The 20,990-nt window shown below is 39.3% G+C and overlaps 1 protein-coding gene across 5 annotated transcripts in view; it reads left to right on the plus strand.

The window, feature by feature from the left end:
• Positions 1–5,362: 5,362 nt before the first annotated feature.
• Positions 5,363–20,990, plus strand: part of ATR (ATR serine/threonine kinase) — a 112,839-nt gene continuing 97,211 nt past the window's right edge. For 3 of the 5 annotated variants that reach the window (XM_020887137.2, XM_070466641.1, XM_070466640.1), the window contains exons 1-3: positions 5,365–5,559; positions 19,359–19,450; positions 20,586–20,735. In XM_020887137.2, coding sequence (XP_020742796.2) covers positions 5,501–5,559; positions 19,359–19,450; positions 20,586–20,735 — 301 coding nt within the window. In that variant the 5' untranslated portion in view covers positions 5,365–5,500. Of the gene's footprint in view, positions 5,560–19,358; positions 19,451–20,585; positions 20,736–20,990 lie in introns of all 5 variants that reach the window. The other 2 variants (XM_070466643.1, XM_070466642.1) reach the window with 2 other exon arrangements.

Here is a 20,990-nt window from a genome sequence, read left to right on the forward strand (position 1 = left end):
TAGTATACACAGTAAAATCCTGAGAAAACGGAATTTAAAACAAAAAGTCCGCTGCATTACAATGGAACTTGCTGGGGTAAGCAGCCAGGAATTTGGGTTTCTGACAGAACAAGTTCATCTCGGTCTCTTAGGTTGCTGTGCCACCTGGTGGTCATTTCTCACTCTAGTTTAATCATGTGAAAGTGTTAGTTGCTCGCTCAGTCATGTCAGACTCTCTGCGATCCCAGGGACCGCTAGGGTCCTCTGTCCACTGGATTCTCCAGGCAAGAATACTGGAGTGGGTTGCCATTCACTTCTCCAGGGGATCTTCCTGGCCCAGAGATCGAACCAGCATCTCCTGAATTGGCAGGCAGATTCTTTACTTTCTGAGCCAACAGGGAAGTTTAATCATCAGTGAGGACAATTCTATAATTATTATAGGATAATAGTATACACAGGCTGGCTGAAACTTCTAGGACATTTGTAGGTGTCCTATTGTCAATTGACCTGAGATGCTGGGGTTAGGAAACCAAGGTCCCAAGGACGCAGGAACCCACTCACTTCAGCTTCTCTGCTTCCTGCTTCTCTCCCCACACATTCCACTACCCCAAATGAGACAGAGGGGGAGAGGATGAGAGGAAGACAAGAGGCAATCAATAGCTGACTTATGTCCCTGTGTATTGGAATATAGCACTAAATATATGTGCTTAATAAATATGCATATGTCAGTGTACATATTTTAAATGTTTTCAATAATACTGTTGATCAAAAAAAGTTGGAACACTTCAGTGAGGAGTATAGATTGGAGAAAAAACAAGCCCAAGGGAAGAAAGACAAGCAAGAATGTCATTGAAGTAATCTGGGCATAAGACATCCGATGGTCTGAAACTAGAATGGCAATACGACGCTGGGATTGGGAGAGAAGTGGATGGGTGTGACACTTACAGGAGGTAGAATTGAGTCCTTATCATTAAGAGACACAAAATAGTGTTTACAGATAAATTGATGAGTTGTCTGAGATCTTCTTTAAAATAATCCAATTAGAGAGAGACAAAACAAGAGGGGTGGTTATAGATGAAACAAAGGCTGGCCATATGCTGATAGTTGTTGAGTTGGGTGATGGTCATGGGGCGGGGTACGAGGGGGGGGGGAGGCGCGTTCCTTATCCTACTCTGTCTCAGTTCAGTTCAGTTGCTCAGTTGTATCTGACTCTTTGCGACCCCATGGACTGCAGCACGCCAGGCCTCCCTGTCCATCACCAACCCCTGGAGTTTACTCAAACTCATGTCCACTGAGTCGGTGATGCCATCCAACTGTCTCATCCTCTGTCATCCCCTTCTCCTCCTGCCTTCAATCTTTCCCAACATCAGGGTCTTTTCTAATGAGTCAGTTCTTCGCATTATGCGGCCAAAGTATTGGAGTTTCAGCTTCAGCATCAGTCCTTTCAATAAATATTCAGGACTGATTTCCTTTAGGATAGGCTGGTTGGATCTCCTTGAAGTCCAAGGGACTCTCAAGAGTCTTGTCCAACATCACTATTTTTGTGTATAGTTGAAAACTGCCATAATAAAAATGTAAACAAAAATAAAATGCCTGGGAAAAATTCAAGAAAAAATGCAGCAGAAAGGTAGACATATGACATATAAAGCTCAGAGAACCATTTGAACAGAAAGAAGAATTTGGGAGAGGTCAATAGGTCGCTCAAATACAACAAATGTTAAATTTATCATGATTAATCTAATCCTACTGAAAGAAAACCTTCACAAATGTGTTGAAACCTTATCATTTCATTCCCTCTATCCTTATCCAGAGGTATTATTCTCCAGGAGTTGATGTATATCCTCCCCAACCAAGTTTCTATACTTTTATCAGACATGTATGCATACATGATTCACTCACACAAAGTCTGGTTTTAAAATGATATGTAGTGATTTAATATTGTTATGTATCTCTTTGCACTTTGCTTTTTTTCACTTATCATCTTCAGAATTCATACTTCATTTTACCTAAGAAATGGTATTCTTGTATAAAGTTGTATATACAGTACACATTAGAAAAAGAAGTTGTATATACAATATACAATGGAATATTATTCAGCCATAAAAAGGAATGAAATAGAGTCAGTTGTAGTGAAGTGGATGAACCTAGAATCTGTCACACTGAACGAAGTCAGAAAGAGAAAAACAAATACCATATATTATGTATGGACTCTAGAAAAATAGTACTGATGAACATATTTGCAGGGCAGGAATAGAGATGCAGAGGCAGAGAATGGACTTGTGGGCACAGAGGGGAAAGGAGACAGTGGGACGAATTGGGAGAGTAGCATTGACATATACACACTACTATGTGTAAAATAGACAGCTAGTGGGATGCTGCTCTATAGCACAGGGAGCTCAGTTTGGTGCTCTGTCACGACCTAGAAGGGTGGGATAAGGGGTAGGTGGGATGAAGGCTCAAGAGGGAGAGGAGATATCTATATATATGTATATATATATATATACACACACACTTATAGCTGATTCACTTTGTTGTGCAGCAGAAACTAACACCACACTGTAAAGCAATTATCTGTCAATTAAAAATTTTTTTAAAGAACAAAAAATGGTATTTTGCTGTAGGACACTACCAACTCTTATTTAATATTTACTGTAATCTTACAAGATAGGTATTATTAATATTATTTTATAGATGGAAAAACAAGTACAGAGAGGTTAAGTAACTTTACTGAATAACTTTATAGTTTTCTAGCAGATGAAAAGAGAACTGGCACAAGGCCTCAAAGCCTAATCCCATGTTCTTCCCACTATAGCATTCCACTTCTTTTTTTTAAATAAGACTAAAATTTAAACTTAAACTTTTACAAAACAGTTACTGGCTCTACATCTCCCTCTGCAAATACTACCTTTAGCAAAACATCATCTACAGTGAACTGTCCTGTAAGTGAATTTTGGTGATAAACCAAGAATACATTGACTTTGTTAGAGGACTTTCATTAAGAATGGGTTACCCTTTTGGTGAGGCCTGCTGTGTTCTTTTTCTCCATTTCTTTTTATTTTAATGGTTATTTTTATTACTTAAATTTTTTTAAAATCTGAGTATAGCTGATTTACAATGTTGTGTTAGTTTCAGGTGAACAGCAATGTGAATCAGTTATACATATACATATATCCATTCTTTTTTTTTTCAAGATTCTTTTCCCATGCAGTAGAGTAGAGTTGAGTAGAGTACCCTGTGAAGCATTCTACTATTTTACAAATATTTAGTACATACCAGCTATGTACGAGGCACTGTTTTAGATCCTGGGATATCTCAGCAGTGAATAAAACAGACAAAATCCTGCTCTCAAGGAGCTTATATTCTAATTGGAGGAGACAGCCAATAAATTGTATATAATTTGGTTCTATGTGTCATGAAGAAATAAATCAGGATGGAGAAGAAAAGAGTGAGTTTAAGTGTGCTAGTCTATATGAAGTTCTCAAGGGATATTTCAGCGTGAAAGAAGTCAAGACAAGTCAGTTCAGTCACTCAGTCCTGTCTGACTCTTTGCGACCCCATGAACCTCAGCACACCAGGCCTCCCTGTCCATCACCAACTCCCAGAGTCCACCCAAACCCATGTCCATTGAGTCGGTGATGCCATCCAACCATCTCATCCTCTGTCGTCCCCTTCTCCTCCTGCCCTCAATCTTTCCCAGCATCAGGGTCTTTTCAAATGAGTCAGCTCACATCAGGTGGCCAAAGTATTTGAGTTTCAGCTTCAACAGCAGTCCTTCCAATGATCACCCAGGACTGATCTCCTTTAGGATGGACTGGTTGGATCTCCTTGCAGTCCAAGGGACTCTCAAGAGTCTTCTCCAACACCACAGTTCAAAAGCATCAATTCTTTGGCGCTCAGCTTTCTTTACAGTCCAACTCTCACATCCATACATGATCAATGGAAAAACCACAGCCTTGATTCATGTCAATGTATGGCAAAAGCCACTACAATACTGTAAAGTAATTAGCCTCCAACCAATAAAAATAAATGAAAAAAAAAAAAACAAAAACTACAGCCTTGACTAGATGGACTTTCGTTGACAAAGTAATGTCTCTGCTTTTTAATATGCTATCTAGGTTGGTCATAACTTTCCTTCCAAGGAGTAAGCGTCTTTTAATTTCATGGCTGCAGTCACCATCTGCAGTGATTTTGGAGCCCTGAAAAATAAATTCAGCCACTGTTTCCACTGTTTCCCCATCTATTTCCCATGAAGTGATGGGACCAGATGCCATGATCTTAGTTTTCTGAATGTTGAGCTTTAAGCCAAATTTTTGACTCTCCTCTTTCAGTGTCATCAAGAGGCTCTTTAGTTCCTCTTCACTTTCTGCCATAGGGTGGTGTCCTCTGCATATCTGAGGTTATTGATATTTCTCCTGGCAATCTTGATTCCAGCTTGTGCTTCCTCCAGTCCAGTGTTTTTCATGATGTACTCTGCATATAAGTTAAATAAGCAGGGTGACAAAGGGTGCAACAAATGCAAAAATCCCTGAGGCAGGAGTGTATTTGACTGTCACTCCATCACTTTGAGGTTTTTTTTTAAGATACTGTATAATGATTATTCTCATTTGCGAAGTAACAAATGTAAGCACACCGCACGCCTTGTCTGATTAAATACATAATTTTGACATATTAACAGTCTCTTACTATGAACATTTTTTCAAAAACAAACTGGGTTGAGATAGAAAATATCTACAGCCAAAAGCCACTGATTTTACTTTAAACATTAAATCACAGGTAATAGATGCCCGTAACGGTGACATAAATATACTAAATACATAGTACTGTTGCTTACTTTATGAGACACAAATAAATACATTTCAACTCTTTTTCAATATTAAAAGTTGCGAGAATCCTCAAAGAAACCTAAGGGAGACGTCTAGTTGACGGAGGAGGGAGGGGAGGTGAAATCTACTGAAACAAAAAGGAGGAGGAGCCCAATTTCTGCCCCGTATCTCTCAGAAAGGATGTCAAGAGAGTGGCAGAAAAATGAGGAACCTGGGAGCGTGACTCCATGGGGAGGAAACCTACGATCTAATTCCGGGCCTTTAGCTGCTGAATTGCCCGTTTTCAAGTTTGTGATGCGAGGAATTCTGGGTTGGTCCCCACCACGCCCCTGTCGTCCCCAGATTCAGGGGTCTGGCTTCTCTGAGCCTCTGCGGCTGGGAGAGGTTGAGCAGAGCAGCTACAAACCAAAACTAGCAAATCTCCCCTGCTGGGCGCTCCAGGCTCAGCGAGAACCTTACCCGGGAAACCTGACCAGAGCGCGTCCCGCCCCTCGCCACGCCCCCTCAAGGCCTCCAGGCCTCCCCCGGGTCCTACGCGGAAACGAACGCAGGCCTAGAGAGCTGAGCGGCCGCGGCTTCCGGGAGGAGTTTTGGGCCCCGTGAGGCTCCGTCCGGCGCCGCGCCTCCTCACCAGAAGTAGTTGTGGAGACGCGAGGAGCCCGCCTGGTTGTAACTGAAGAGTGCCGCGAGTCCTCAGGATGGGCGAGCATGGCTTGGAACTGGCGTCTATGATCCCAGCCCTCCGGGAGCTGGGCAGGTAGGGCCAGGCTGGAATCTAACGTGCTCTCCGTCACCGGTCGCGCGCGCCCCGTCTCCGAGCCCCTCAACCCGGACCGCGGCCCTTGTGGAGATGCTCCAGGGCTGACTGGAGCGCTTCTCCCTCAGAGAGGCCATTGAAAGGTCGCGGGGCGCAGGGAGTCGCCGCAGACCTGCGGGATGCGGGTTGGAGGGGACGGGTCGTCTGTAGGTCCCACTTTACCTCAGCCGGGGGCGGGAGTGCTTCCCCCACCCCCCATCCCGAGCCCCCAGGGAATTGCCTCTGCCTAGGGAGGGAAGGTGCCTTCTGATCACTTTCCTGTCACTTTCCTTCACTCATTTGCTTCTCGAAAGCCTCGCCCCTTAGTTAGAGTGCTTGCCCCCTGCACTTCCCCTAGTTCCTATGCTTTATGATCACTGGTGGTATTTAGTATTTGGTATTGGTATTTAGCTTTTTGACCCAAAACTACCCTCGGAAGAAAAATCACTCGTTCTGATTTTGTGCAAGGAAGCCCAGTTGTTTGAAAAAGTTTCTAAATAAATGATCATCCATTCTTCAAAACGTTATTTTACTCAGAAATCCCAGGGATCTCCCACAACGTCCACAAAACATAAATGTTCACAGATTGTTGCCAAAATTTGAAGATAGCTTAATGTTCCAGTTGCAAGTTGTTATTTCCCGTAAACGTCGTGTCTGACTCTTTGTGACCCCATGGACTGCAGACTGCCAGGCTCCTCTGTCGATGACATTTTTGTCCGCAGCCCACCAGGCTCCTTTATCCATGGGATTTTTCCAGACAAGAATACTGGAGTGGGTCTTCCCGACCCAGCAATAGAACGAATCCATGTTTCCTGCATTGGCAGGTGGATTCTTTACCACCCAAGTAAAAGTAAAATTCTGTAAACGAGCTGCTGAAAGAGAGGGGACAGATGTCAGTGGCTGCTGTCCCCACTCAACACACACATAGCCTTTCCTAAACCTGGCCTGAAGACGAGAGACAGGGTTTTTGTTTGTTTAGTTTTTGTAATACACTGTGAATAGAAAATAAGTGGGCTTGTACCACTGCTGCAGTTGAACTGTCAATTGGAATAGTTGCTTTTCGATTTCTTAAACTGCTTGGAAACTTAGCACACAGCCACAACTGACATTAATCCCATGGGATATTTAATTCCGTTTCTTTTTGCCATACATTTGTGTCTATCTCCACTTGTACATCCTGCAGAGATTGACATTTAGTCTTCCTCAGTTACGTAAATAGGAGGATGTAAATGAAGGAACCATATTTGTCTTAACTGAATCATCCTATTGTTGTTTGTATAATTTTTTTCTCACTTTGCATGAATGTTGCAAGCATACTTGTGTTAACATTTTGTAAAGTAACATCTGCCTTTCTAAAATAAGATGAAGGCAGGTGTTCATATGGGAAACTGATATACAGATTTCATCTTACGGGCCCAGTGTGAAGCTCAGTGTGTTTTCCCCACCTTGATTTAATGTAGAACTTACTGATTAATACTTCTCTTCCCTTTCCTGTCTTCCTCTGTAATACTTGATAACAAAAATAATAGTATCTTGGATTTATTTATACTCTTTCATCAACAGAACTTAGGTTACCTTTTACTCATTTGCAGCCATTCTAATAGAAGGAGTAGAAAAACTGACACATAGAGAATTGTCTAGTAATAGTTCTTAATGATCATGATTTTTTCATTGCAACTGCTTCATTCAAGCTTACTCAGTCTTCCAGTATCTCCATGATCTGGTGGAATGGAGCAAATACTATCACTTGATTAAGAAATGGAGTCATGAAAATTGAAGAATTAAAGTCAAAGAGATAGCAGTTATTGGAGCTAGGTTTGCAGAGTCAAGCCATCAAAGCTTTATTTCCCCATTTCCCTGCCCCCCCCCAATTGATCACAGTAGTTACATTTCTGAAAAAAGTAAGATGTTACTGTTTTAATGTGTAGTCTCTTCTTCCTCTGTCTCTCAGGGATAAATTTTGCTCCTGTTTTTTGCTGGTTGAACTTTTTTTTTCTCTGCATAGTCTTTCTGGTATTCTCATCCATTCTGCTGCTTTTGACTACCATCTGCTATTTGATGACTCCAGATGTGTGTCTCCAAACCATATTTCCTTCCTGCAGAACCAAAATGCAACTGTATATTGGCAGTTGTTAGTGTAACCCACTTGTTCCCTGGGTGTCCTGTGTACAGTTAAGACTCAATATATCCAATACAAATTCTCCACATATCCCAACCTCCCCAAGCTTTTTTAAAAAAATTCTCTCATTTGCTGAGGTAGGGATATTTCAGTAAATGATACCATGTTCATTCATTTTTCCAAACCAGAAATCTGGGCATCGTTCTTGACTCCGTATGTGCTTTCAGGCTATATCCTTAGTCTTCTTTCCACCTTTTTTCTTTTTAATATTCATTTATTGTTATTTTATTTATTTCTGGCTGTGATGGGTCTTCGTTGCTGCACACAGCCTTTCTCCAGTTGTGGCGAGCTGGGGCTGCTCTCTAGTTGCAGTGTGAGGTCTTCTCATTGCAGAGGCTTCTCTTGTTGTGGAGCATGGGCTCTAGTGTGTGGGCTCAGTAGTTGTGGCACATGGGCTTAGTTGCCTCACAGCCTGTGGAATCTTACCAGACTAGGGATCAAACCAGTGTCCCCTGCATTGCAAGTTGGATTCTTAACCACACAAACCCCTCATTCCATCTTATTCCTCAGCAGCTTGTCTAGTCCCGTGGCTTTAAATATTGCCTGTGTGCGGATAGGGTTTCCCAGGTGGTGCTAGTAATAAAGACTCCACCTGCCAATGCAGGAGATGTAAAAGACATGGGTTTGTTCCTTGGGTCAGGAAGATCCCCTAGGGGAGGGCATGGCAACCCACTCCAGTATTCCTGCTTGGAGAATCCCGTGGACACAGGAGCCTGGTGGACTATGGTCCATAGCATCAAAAATGAATCAGACATGACTGAGGTGACTTAGCACACATGCATGCATATACTGAAGGCTCCCAAATCTATATCTCTAGCCCAAAGATATATGTTAGGTTCTTACTCAACATCTACACTCAGAAATTAAAATTAACATATTCAAAGCAACACTTATGATTTACTGTCCTTAAATCTGTTCCTTCCCCAGGTTATTATAAATTTACCAACCAAAAGCCTGAGAGTTATCCTTAATTTTTTTTCCTTTATGCCTTAGTAATCCATCAGCAAATCCTGTCCACCCTACCTTTAAAAAAACACTTTTCACCATCTCCACTGCTATCACCATAATTTCTTATCTAGAGTATTAAAGTAATTTCTCAGTTAATCTCTTCATTTCTACTTTTACCCACTTACAGTGGATTTCCTTCTCAGAAACCAAAGTGATTTTTACAACCATGAACCATATTGTAGATTATATAACATTATTCCCCTGCTCAAAATCTTCCCTTGGTTTTCCAGCATACTTAGAATAAAATGCAAACTCCTTCCCAGAGCCTCTAAGGTCCACCATGATCTGGCTTCTGCCTACCTCTGACCTCACAGCTGTGTATTCATCCCTTGCCCTCTCTACTCCAATGACATTGGCCTTATTTTAGAGTACACCAAGGTCGTTCCTGCCTTCATTCCTTTACACTTGTTATTTCTCCTATCTAAACACGGGCTGATTCCATTCAGATATCATTTCCAAGAACCTTCTCTGACTTTCCTGTTTACAATTACTTTGTAATCACAAAACATTTTCCAGTAGTGATAGTTCCCATTAAAATGTTAAATGAGACAATGGGAGGGAGATGAGGGACTGGAGAGCAGCAACATTAGCCACTAGAGAAGGTTTAGATGGTAAGAATATGCTCATAATGTGAGAGAAGAAGCTCATAATGTGAAACTGGGAGGAGAAGTGTCTGAGATGGAATAGGAAATACAAAGATCCCTAGGTGGGAATAAGCCTGCTTTGTAAAGAAGAGGAAGAAGCCTGGAACATAGGGAGCAAAGAGGACAGTAGCATTAAGGATGGAGGGGTACACAGAGGCCAGATACTTTAGCATTTTATAGGGTAGAATTTAAGTTCAATAGGAAGCCATGGAATTAACATAATTGAATTCATATTTTAAAAACATGTAAATTCATTCACCTACTTAGAACCTTTTGCTGTCCCGTCCCCTTCCGTACAGAATTCAAACTCCTTAGTCGGTTCTTTGAGCTTTGACCTTACTGTCCCTCTTCAGCTTCATTTCCAGATAATGTCTCCCTGGTCTTTGGCTATGCAGACCCTCTGACAGTTTCTCGAGCAGCTTATGTTCTTTTTCCTGAGCCTTTACACATGTTTCCTCCACAGGAATACCCCCCTTCCTTCCCTTATTTTACCTGCCTAGCCCCCTAGGGATTCTACTTTGTGTCACCTCCGTCAGGGAGCCTTGACTCCTCCAAGGAGCCTTGACTCCTTCAGGTCCTGCTCAGGACTTACTGTCCCTTTTATGTTCTGTCTTGGCTGTATTAACTCTTAACCACACTGTGTTAAAATTGCCTTTTTACTTTTTTGTCCTTTAAATTACTCATTGGTTTAGGGCAGATACATCAGTTCAGTTGAGTTGCTCAGTTGTGTCCAACTCTTTGCAACACCATGGAGTGCAGCACACCAGGCTTCCCTGTCCATCACCAGCTCCCGGAGCTTGCTCAAACTCAGTGTCCATCGAGTCGGTGATGCCATCCAACTGTCTTATCCTCTGTCGTCTCCTTCTCCTCCTGCCTTCAGTCTTTCCCAGCATCAGGGTTTTTTCTAATGAGTCAGCCTTTTACATCAGGTGGCCAAAGTATTGGAGCTTCAGCTTCAGCATCAGTCCTTCCAATGAATATTGAGAACTGATTTCCTTTAGGATTGACTGGTTTGATCTTGCAGTCCAAGGGATTCTCAGGAGTCTTCTCCAACACCACACTTCAAAATCATCAACTTGGCAAATACATGGTATCTTGGTTTTCCTAGCATTTGATGCTTGCCCCAGGTGAGGTGTTCGAGTGTTTGTTAAATGTATCCAAACTCCATGTGATACTAAAATTACCACCCAAATATTATTGTATACTTTTGAAAAAGTATACCCTCTTCAGCTCAGTTCTAAGGTAGAGGTTGCAAAATAAGAAATGCTTACCCTCCCATGAATTTCTTTATTCTAATAGTACATATAATAAATGATAATGACTTCACCTTTATAAACTGATTTTTAGAAATTATGCAAATGACACATGAATGCATAGTCTTTTTTACAAACTTAGACTTTATAGGAAACTCTCACCACCACCCACAATCCTAGTTCCTCTTCACCACAGACTTCCTCATTCACGTTTTGAAGTGACACTTGTCAAATTACACTTGGTTTATGACAAAATCTCCTGATTTTGTCATAAAACAAGTCATGTTACCTTGTAATTTCAGACTTGAAAAATTTTTGGTTATATTTAAATCTGTGATGTCCTATAGTATACTATAGACACCAACTTTATGTGGCCATTGAGCATTTCACATGTGTCTAATCTAAAATTGAGGTATGCTATAAATATGAGATACTAGGTTTCATTAGGTTTCTAGGTTAGTTCCCAAAAGGAGTATAAACAATCTCATTAACAATTTTTATATTGATTACATTTTCAGATAACATTTTTGACATATTATTGTGATGAAAATTGCCTGTTTCTCTTTACATTCTTAATGTGATTATTAGAAAATTTATAATTATGCGTGTGGCTTGCATTATATTTCTATTGGCCAGGTCTGGTTTAAATAATAACATAAATAACACAAAGTTCTTTCTCTTTCATGTATAAATACAACTACTTGTTCTTTGATTCTGTGTGCCTAGGGTTTCCATTATTTGTAAATATTTATTGTTTCAGTTACTTTGTGGTTTTTTTGTCAAACAGGACACAATTCTAGGTGGGGTGTAGGTGATGCAAAGAGAATTAAAACACAGTTTCTCTTCTGCAGCAGCTTATGGTCTCTTGGTAGTGCAGAAATTCACAGAGAAACATAATCTCCCACCTCTAGGATCCTATGGTCTATTGGTAGATATTCCACAGGTTCAGAAAAGATTATACATTAAGGATGAAGGAGGCATAAGATTCAGAAAGATTCCTATGAACCATCGATTCATTCAACAAAGTTTTTTGGACTGTTTACTATGTATCAGGACCATTTCCATCATGGCAGTTATAAACTGTAGATGCCTTGGGTCCTGTATGTAATCAATTATAATTGGACTTTGTGATTGAATAATCAAGAAAATAATTAGCTTTCTCATTTTTTCTGTTAGCATTGTTTAAGTGGGAAAATATATGTACATTTACGGTACTGCTGCCACTGCTGCTAAGTCGCTTCAGTCGTGTCCGACTCTCTGCGACCCCATAGACAGCAGCCCACCAGGCTCCCCTGTCCCTGGGATTCTCCAGGCAAGAACACTGGAGTGGGTTGCCATTTCCTTCTCCAGTGCATGAAAGTGTAAAGTGAAAGTGAAGCCGCTCAGTCATGTGCAACTCTTAGCGACCCCATGGACTGCAGCCTACCAGGCTCCTCCGTCCATGAGACTTTCCAGGCAAGAGTACTGGAGTGGGGTGCCATTGCCTTCTCCTATTTACAGTACTATGTAGATGTTATAAGTTATTTATATGAAATACTTAATTTTATTTTTTTGTAAATAACCAGCTTACCAAATATATCCTCAGCTGTTTTGCCAGTAGAAGTGATGGAGTAAGTTCATCACTTATACAGAGCTTTCCATGAATCCTCTAGGCAGAGTTGTTTCCTGCTGCGGGTGTGTATTGATTAAAATTATTTATGTGCATTCTTCCCCTCTCCTCAGCAACTCCCTTGAAGCAAGGCATCTTGCTTTGTCTTTTGAATTTATTATATTGTTAGTACCTTTACTCATCCTTTCATCCTATATTAATAAATATATATTCATGATAATCATACTGTCCAAGGGTTATCTCTACTTGAACTTGGATCCCAGGAAGGAAAGCCAAGTTTCAAAAATTAGTTGTTCAAGTCTCTTCATCTTGAGGGAAACAGAACAAAATTGTCTTGATCTCATGTATTCATTTAGTTAGCACCAACTCCAATTCTTTTTTTCATTTCATGGTCAAGCTTTATTTAGAAAGAGCATGCTCCTCTCAATATTCACATTTCATTTGTTTTTCAACCCTTTAAAATCTGGCTTCTGCCTTTACCTCTACATTAAAATTTTAAAATCCAAAGGACATTTAAAAAATTTAACTTAAAATGGATCAAAGACCTAAATGAAAGAGTAAAAACTGTAAAACTCTTAGGGTAAAATCTTCATGACATTGGATTTGGCAGTGATTTCTTGAATATGACACCAAAAGCATGACAACATATCAAAAAATAAATTTTAAATTATAAAAATTAAAAATTTTATATAGCACAGTATCAGCAGAGTGAAAGGACTACCCATGGAAGGAAAGAAAATGTTTGCAAATCATATATCTGTAAGGAGTATCAGCCAAAAAATATTAAGAACTACAACTCATTGTCAACAGCAACAACAAAATTAACCTGACTTAAAAATGAGGAGAGGGTCAGTGGAGCATGAGACTTAAAACAAAAGAAAGGTCTTGAGTAGACTTTCTCCAAAGAAGAAAGACAAATGGGCAAAAAGCACATGAAAAGATGTTCAACATCCCTAATTACTAGGAAATTGTGAATCAAAACTACAAAGAGATATCATTGCAACTCCATGAGGATGGGTACTATTTAAAAAAAAAGAAAACCAACAAAGTAACAAGTGTTGGTAAGGATAAGTAAATTGTAAATTTTTAGTAGGGCTGTAAAATGATGCAGCTATTGTGGAAGCAGTATGGCAGTTTCTCAAAAAAATTAAACATAGAATTACCATACTATCTTGCATTTCACATCTATGTATATACCCAAAATAACTGAAAGGGAATGAAACAGATATTGTGTTCTCACCTTTGTAGGGGCATTATTCACAGTAGCTAAATGGTGAAAGCAGCTCAAGTGTCTGTGGAAAGATAGATAAAATGTGATATATACACACAGTATATAGAATACTATTTAGCCTTAAAAAGGAAGGAAATTCTGACACATGTTACAGCACACATGAACTGTGAAGACATGCTGAGTGAAATAAGTCAGTCACAATGGACAAATAGAGAATGCAACTTGTATGATGTAGTCGAATTCATAGAAACAGAATTGTAGGAGAAGGAGGAGGAAGTCGGGAGATAATTGTTTACTGAGTACAGTTTCAGTTTGGGAAGACGAAAAAGTGCTAGAGGAGGATGGTGGTGACGGTGTAGGATAATGTGAATGTGCTTAATGCCCCAGAACTGTACTCTTAAAGGTTAAGATGGTAAATTTTATGTTAAATGTATTTTACCATATAAAATATATATGCAAAGGACATTTTAACTACTTTTATTTGATCTTGTTGACAGCTCCCTCCTAAAATTCTCCTTGGATTCTAAAACATATTTCTCATGACTTTTCTGTTTCTCTGACCCTTTTTTTTTTCTCCCCTTGGCTTCTCTAACCTTAACTTAGGGTTCTGTCTTTGGCTTTCCTGTTACTACATTTGCATTCTTATTCAAGGCTTCCACTACTACTAGCTCTAATACTGATAGATTTTATAATCTGCATAAGAATCAGTTTCCTCATTTGAAAATTAAGGTCTAATTTCCTGATTTTATTTCATGTGAAATATGATATAGTATGTTTAGCTTTGCTTGATATGCACTATTATATATCAATAACTTAGTCTATATCTCTAGGCTAGTTAGTCTACAGCCTGTTTCACTTGAGGTCTAGAACTGTAATTCCAGCAGTCTTTTGGACATCCCACTTAGTTCCCTTGAGACCTTAAACTCGCTGTTTCTAAAACTGGGGTTTTTTCCTTCCCATACCTGTGTTTCCACCTGTGTTAACTGTTTTGGTGATTAGCGCTATAATCCGGCCTGAATAGAGGGCTAGATTGATTTATCAGTCTCCTCCATTAAACTATCTTTTACCTTCCCAATAGTAGCTTCTGATGAGTTCTCTGGTACGTTATAGGCACTCAGTAAGTGTTTGTTGATTACATGAATGACTCTGTGATTCCTTATCATGTAGTGGAACACAGACTTTCTATTATATTCTTATGTTCTATTCCTTGTTTCAGTCAGTTCAGTTCAGTCACTCAGTCGTGTCCAACTCTTTACGACCCCATGAATTGCAGCATGCCAGGCATCCCTGTCCATCACAAACTCCCGGAGTTTACTCAGACTCATGCCCATCGAGTTGGTGATGCCGTCCAGCCATCTCATCCTCTGTCGTCCCCCTCTCCTCCTGTCCCCAATCCCTCCCAGCATCAGGGTCTTTTCCAATGAGTCAACTCTTTGCATGAGGTGGCCAAAGTATTGGAGTTTCAGCTTCAGCATCAGTCCTTCCAATGAACACCCAGTACTTATCTCCTTCAGGATGGACAGGCTAGGTTACTTATACAAAATTATAGAACTCAAGGTGAATTCATTTAGGATTCTAGGATACTCTTCCTCAGATTAATTATTGTATCTCCTTTTAATATTACTTTTTCTTGGTTGTTCTTAGGACTCTGTGTTTATTTTTCCTAACATTTATTGAATTTTTATTGTGGAAAGTTTTGAAGATAAAATAAAAGAGGAAATAGTATATAGATTTCCTACTTCCCACAATGATAATAATCAATTCATGGCTGTCTTCCTCTCCTCAGAGTTCAGTTCAGTTCAGTTCAGTTCAGTTGCTCAGTCATGTCAGACTCTTTGCGACCCCATGGACCACAGCATGCCAGGCTTCCCTGTCCATCACCAACTCCTGGAGTTTAGCCAAACTCATGTCCATTGAGTCAGTGATGCCATCCAATCATCTCATCCTCTGTTGTCCCCTTCTCCACCTGCCTTCCATCTTTCCCAGCGTCAGGGTCTTTTCAAATGAGTCAGCTCCTCGAATCAGGTGGCCAAAGTATTGGAGTTTCAGCTTCAACATTAGTCCTTCCAATGAACACTCAGGACTGATCTCCTTTAGGATGAACTGGTTGGATCTCCTTGCAGTCCAAGGGACTCTCAAGAGTCTTCTCCAACACCACAGTTCAAAAGCATCAATTCTTTGGCGCTCAGCTTTCTTTATAGTCCAACTCTCATATCCATACACAACTACTGGAAAAACCATAGCCTTGACTAGACGGACCTCTGTTGACAAAGTAATGTCTCTGCTTTTTAATATGCTGTCTAGGTCAGTCGTAACTTTCTTTCCAAGGAGTAAGTGTCTTTTAATTTCATGGCTGCAATCACCATTTGCAGTGACTTTGAAGCCCCCCAAAATAAAGCCTCTCCCTGTTTCCACTGTTTGCCCATCTATTTGCCATGAAATGATGGGACCAGATGCCATGATCTTAGCTTTCTGAATGTTGAGCTTTAAGACAACTTTTTCACTCTCCTCTTTCACTTTCATCAAGAGGCTCTAGTTCTTCTTCGTTTTCTGCCGTAGGGTGATGTCATCTGCACCTCTGAGGTGTCATCTGCATATCTGAGCTTATTGATATTTCTCCTGGCAATCTTGATTCCAGCTTGTGCTTCATCCAGCCCAGTGTTTCTCATGATGTATTCTGCATATAAGTTAAATAAGCACGGTGACAATATACAGCCTTGACGTACTCCTTTTCCTATTTGGAATCAGTCTGTTGTTCCATGTTCAATTCTAACTGTTGCTTCCTGAGCTGCATACAGATTTCTCAAGAGGCAGGTCAGGTGGTCTGGGATTCCCATCTCTTTCAGATTTACCCACAGTTTATTGTGATCCACACAGTCAAAGGCTTTGGCGTAGTCAATAAAGCAGAAATAGATGTTTCTCTGGAACTCTCTTGCTTTTTCGATGATCCAGCGGATGTTGGCAATTTGATCTCTGGTTCCTCTGCCTTTTCTAAAACCAGCTTGAACATCTGGAAGTTCACAGTTCACGTATTGCTAAAGCCTGGCTTGGAGAATTTTGAGCATTATTTTACTAGCATGTGAGATGAGTGCAATTGTGCGGTAGTTTGAGCATTCTCTGGCATTGCCTTTCTTTGGGATTGGAATGAAAACTGACCTTTTCCAGTCCTGTGGCCACTGCTGAGTTTTCCAAAATTTGCTGTCATATTGAGTGCAGCACTTTCATAGTATCATCTTTTAGAATTTGAAATAGCTCAACTGGAATTCCATCACCTCCACTAGCTTTGTTCATAGTGATTCTTCCTAAGGCCCACTTGAGTTCACATTCCAGGATGTCTGGCTCTAGGTGAGTGATGACACCATCATGATTATCTGGGTCGTGAAGATCTTTTTTTTGTACAGTTCTTCTGTGTATTCTTGCCACCACCTCTTAATATCTTCTGCTTCTGTTAGGTCCCTACCATTTCTGTCCTTTATTGAGCCCATCTTTGCATGAAATGTTCCCTTAGTATCTCTAATTTTCTTGAAGAGATCTCTAGTCTTTCCCATTCTATTGTTTTCCCCTGTTTTCTTTGCACTGATCACTGAGAAAGTCTTTCTTATCTCTCCTTGCTATTCTTTGGAACTCTGTATTCAAATGGATATATCTTTCCTTTTCTCCTTTGTTTCTTGCTTCTCTTCTTTTCACAGCTGTTTGTAAGGCCTCCTCAGACAGCCATTTTCGTTTTTTGCTTTTCTTTTTCTTGGGGATGGTCTTGCTCCCTGTCTCCTCTACAATGTCACGAACCTCCGTCCGTAGTTCATCAGGCACTCTCTCTATCAAATCTAGTCCCTTATTTCTCAATAGATTTAAATAGATTTCTTAATAGATTTAAATCTACTCCTCAGAGTACTTTGCAGCAAATTCCAGACATCATTTTATCAATAAATACCACTATTTATTTCTAGAGTGTAAAAACTTTTTAGACATACCACAATACCATTATCATACCTAAAACTTTAATTTCTTAAAAACATCAAATATCTAGTCTGCTCAAATTTTCCCAGTTGTCATTTATAGTTTGCTATTAGTTTTTATTCTTGATTCAGAATCCAATGTAGGATCAGCCATTGTACTTGGTCGATATGGCTCTTAAGTCTTCATTATAAGTTTCTTTCTTTCTTCCCTTGGAATTTCTTTGTTGAAGAAGCTGTTGTCTTTTGATTTTTCTAGAAGTTTAGATCTATTCAGTAGAAATATGAAGGAAGTCACATATATAATTGAAAATTTCCCACATTACAAAATGCTGCATTACAAAATGGAAATAGCTGAAATTAATTTTAGCAATATATTTTATTACCATATTGTATATATCACTTATATGTGCAATTTAAAATACAAACGCAAATGAACTTATTTATGAATCAGAAACAGACTCAGACATAGAGAACAGACTTGTGGCTGCCAAAGGTGGGGAGCAGGGGAGAGTTGGACAGGGAGTTTGGGGCTAGCAGATGCCATTATTATATACAGATGGATAAACAACAACATCCTATTGTATAGCACAGAAAGCTGAATTGAATATCCTGTAATAAATCATAATAGGAAATAATATGAAAAAGAATATATGATAACTGATTCACTTTGCTGTAAAACAGAAACTAATACAACATCATAAGTCAATTATGCTTCAATTAAAAAAAACTAAAGAAACACAAAATAAATTATTTAACTCAGTATATCCAGATGTTATCATTTTAACATGTAATTAATATAAAATTATTAATGCATTATTACACATTTTTGGTAGTGGATATTCCAAATCCAATGTGTATTTCATAATGGTAGCACATCTCATTTTGGACTAACTATATATCAGGTTCTCAATAGAGTGTGATAAAGATTTACCATATTGGGCAAGACAGGTCTAGACTTTACAGATTGTATACTTTGCAGAATACTGTCAGTGTCAATATTAAACACATTTGGTAAGTTCAACTTTAGAGAATTTTTTACAGATGAAATTGTGAGTCTCTTTAAGGGTTTTTGTTCATTCGCCCAGTTGTCTCCAACTGTTTGTGACCCCATAGATTGCAGCATGCCAGGCCTCCCTGTCCTTCATCATCTCCCAGAGTTTGCCCAAGTTCATGTCCATTGCATTGGTGATGCTCTCCAGCCATCTTATCCTCTGACACCCTCTTTCTTTCTGCCCTTAGTCTTTCCCAGCATCAGGGACTTTTCGAGAATTGGCTGTTCACATCAGGTGACCAAAATACCAGTGCTTCAGCTTCAACATCAGTCCTTCCAATGAGTATTCAGGGTTGATTTCCTTTAAGATTGCCTGGTTTGATCTCCTTGCTGTCCAAGGGACTCTCAAGAGTCTTCTCTAACACCACAGTTCAGAGGCATTAATTCTTTGGCGCTCTGCCTTCTTTACAGTCCAGCTCTCACAATCCTACGTGACCATTGGGAAGACCATAGCCTTGACTGTATGGACCTTTGTTGGCAGAGTAATGTCTCTGCTTTTCAACACACTGTCTAGGTTTGTCATAGCTTTCCTGCCAAGAAGCAGTTGTCTTCTGATTTCATGGTTGCAGTCACCATCCACAGGGATTTTAGAGCTCAAGAGGAGGGAATCTGTCACTGTTGCCACCTTCTCCCCTTCTATTTGCCATGAAGTAATGGGGCTGGATGCCATGATTTTAGTTTTTTTAATATTTAGTTTTAAGCTGGCTTTTTCAGTCTCCTCCTTCACCCTCATCAAGAGGGTCTTTAATTCCTCTTTGCTTGCTGCCGTCAGAGTATCATCCATGGTATCATCCCTTTAAGGGTTAAAAGCATTTTATTTGTGTTTTAGTGCCAGTCCAGAGGAATACAGTACTGTTGTACAGAAGCCAAGACAAATTCTATGTCAGTTCATTGACCGAATACTTACAGATGTAAATGTTGGTAAGAAACAATTATTTCTGATATAAATCTTAAGAATTGTTTTCTTTTTCATTTATGCACATTATAGTAGCATTTTTCTCCATGTAGCTTTAGATATATAGTTAGGATTTATGATAGTTACTTGTTGTTGTTCATATTAAAGTATGTATTACTTATTACATAATGTGATTTACACTTTTAAAATAATTCTGTTTTCCTCTTTGTTATCTAGATACTGCTTGCCATTGATTCTTCTTTGATATATGAATTATTTTAAATAAAAATATTTGGTCAGTTCTCTTTTAGATAGATCTTATGTCAGTGGTTGAAAAAGAGCAGATGTCATTTTAAGAAACTCTATATAAGAGTTGGCCACTTTGTCTATGGAAGGTAATAAGATTCTGTCCAGGTAAATAAGGTAAATAAGAATCAACTATTTACTGTTTTTGATAATCTAAAAGACAAATACTACCAACTTGGTAAGATGGTGTCATATGTACCATGTCTGCTGAAATTACATGGAAGGGATAATCTGGAGTGGCATGTGGCTCATGATTTATAAATTTAACTCCAAATTTGACATATATTTTAAGAATTGCAATAGTCATCTAGCCTTTCTTTTTCAATCAGTAAAATTTTGAGTTCCTGAAAAATAACAAAGGGCTACTGAGTACTTGAAAAATGTGTTTTCATATGGTACTCCATCTGTTTAGACCACTTGTCCTTACCCTGTCTGTTTGACCAACTTCTCATCATCTGGGAATCAGCTCCTTCACAGGCTCTTTCCAGACCTTTGTTTCATTTATTGTAGATTAGTGTAGTTAACACATCATATTATTGATATAATTACTAGTTTATTTGTCTGACTCCCTCACCTGATTGTTAGAGTTTTTTTTTAATCCTCAGGTTTTAATGCAGTGCCAGGAATATTACAGGCCTATAGCCTACATGTTTGGTAAATGGATATATGATAGATGGATACATGTGATTATTAAACATTTAACATTAGGAAGATAGGATTGTAGTGTTTAACCCCGTGAATTTATCTTAAACATTGTGTTGGACATAATTCTTGTCACCAGAGACTAGTTTCTTAACAAAAAGACTGCCATTTAATTTGTTATGACTCTTTAAAATGAATCTTTTGTTGTTTCAGTTGCTCTGGAACTTGTAAAGAAAACTGACTCTCAGCCAACCTCTGTGATGTTGCTTGATTTCATCCAGCATATCATGAAGTCCTCCCCACTTATGTTTGTAAATGTGAATGGAAGCCATGGGCAAAATGAAGCCAAAGGCAGTTGTATTGGTAAGTTCTCCTGTTTGTACATTCATTTGCGATCTCTTTTATGAATTCTGCCTCTTCTGCTCTTCTGAAATGTCACAAACACATTGTTATGTGTATTTTGGTCAAATTTGCTATAAGTTGAGGGAGCAAAATGGTTTTATTTCATACATCCTTGTTTTCTTTTATTATGAACTAAATACGAATGGAGCAGAAGTAACTGAATATGTTTACATGCCATTGAACATTTGAGCAGTTTTCTTTTTTCTGTTTTTGATA

The sequence above is a fragment of the Odocoileus virginianus genome, chromosome 4, assembly GCF_023699985.2.
Source record: "Odocoileus virginianus isolate 20LAN1187 ecotype Illinois chromosome 4, Ovbor_1.2, whole genome shotgun sequence".
Lineage (NCBI taxonomy): Eukaryota > Metazoa > Chordata > Mammalia > Artiodactyla > Cervidae > Odocoileus > Odocoileus virginianus.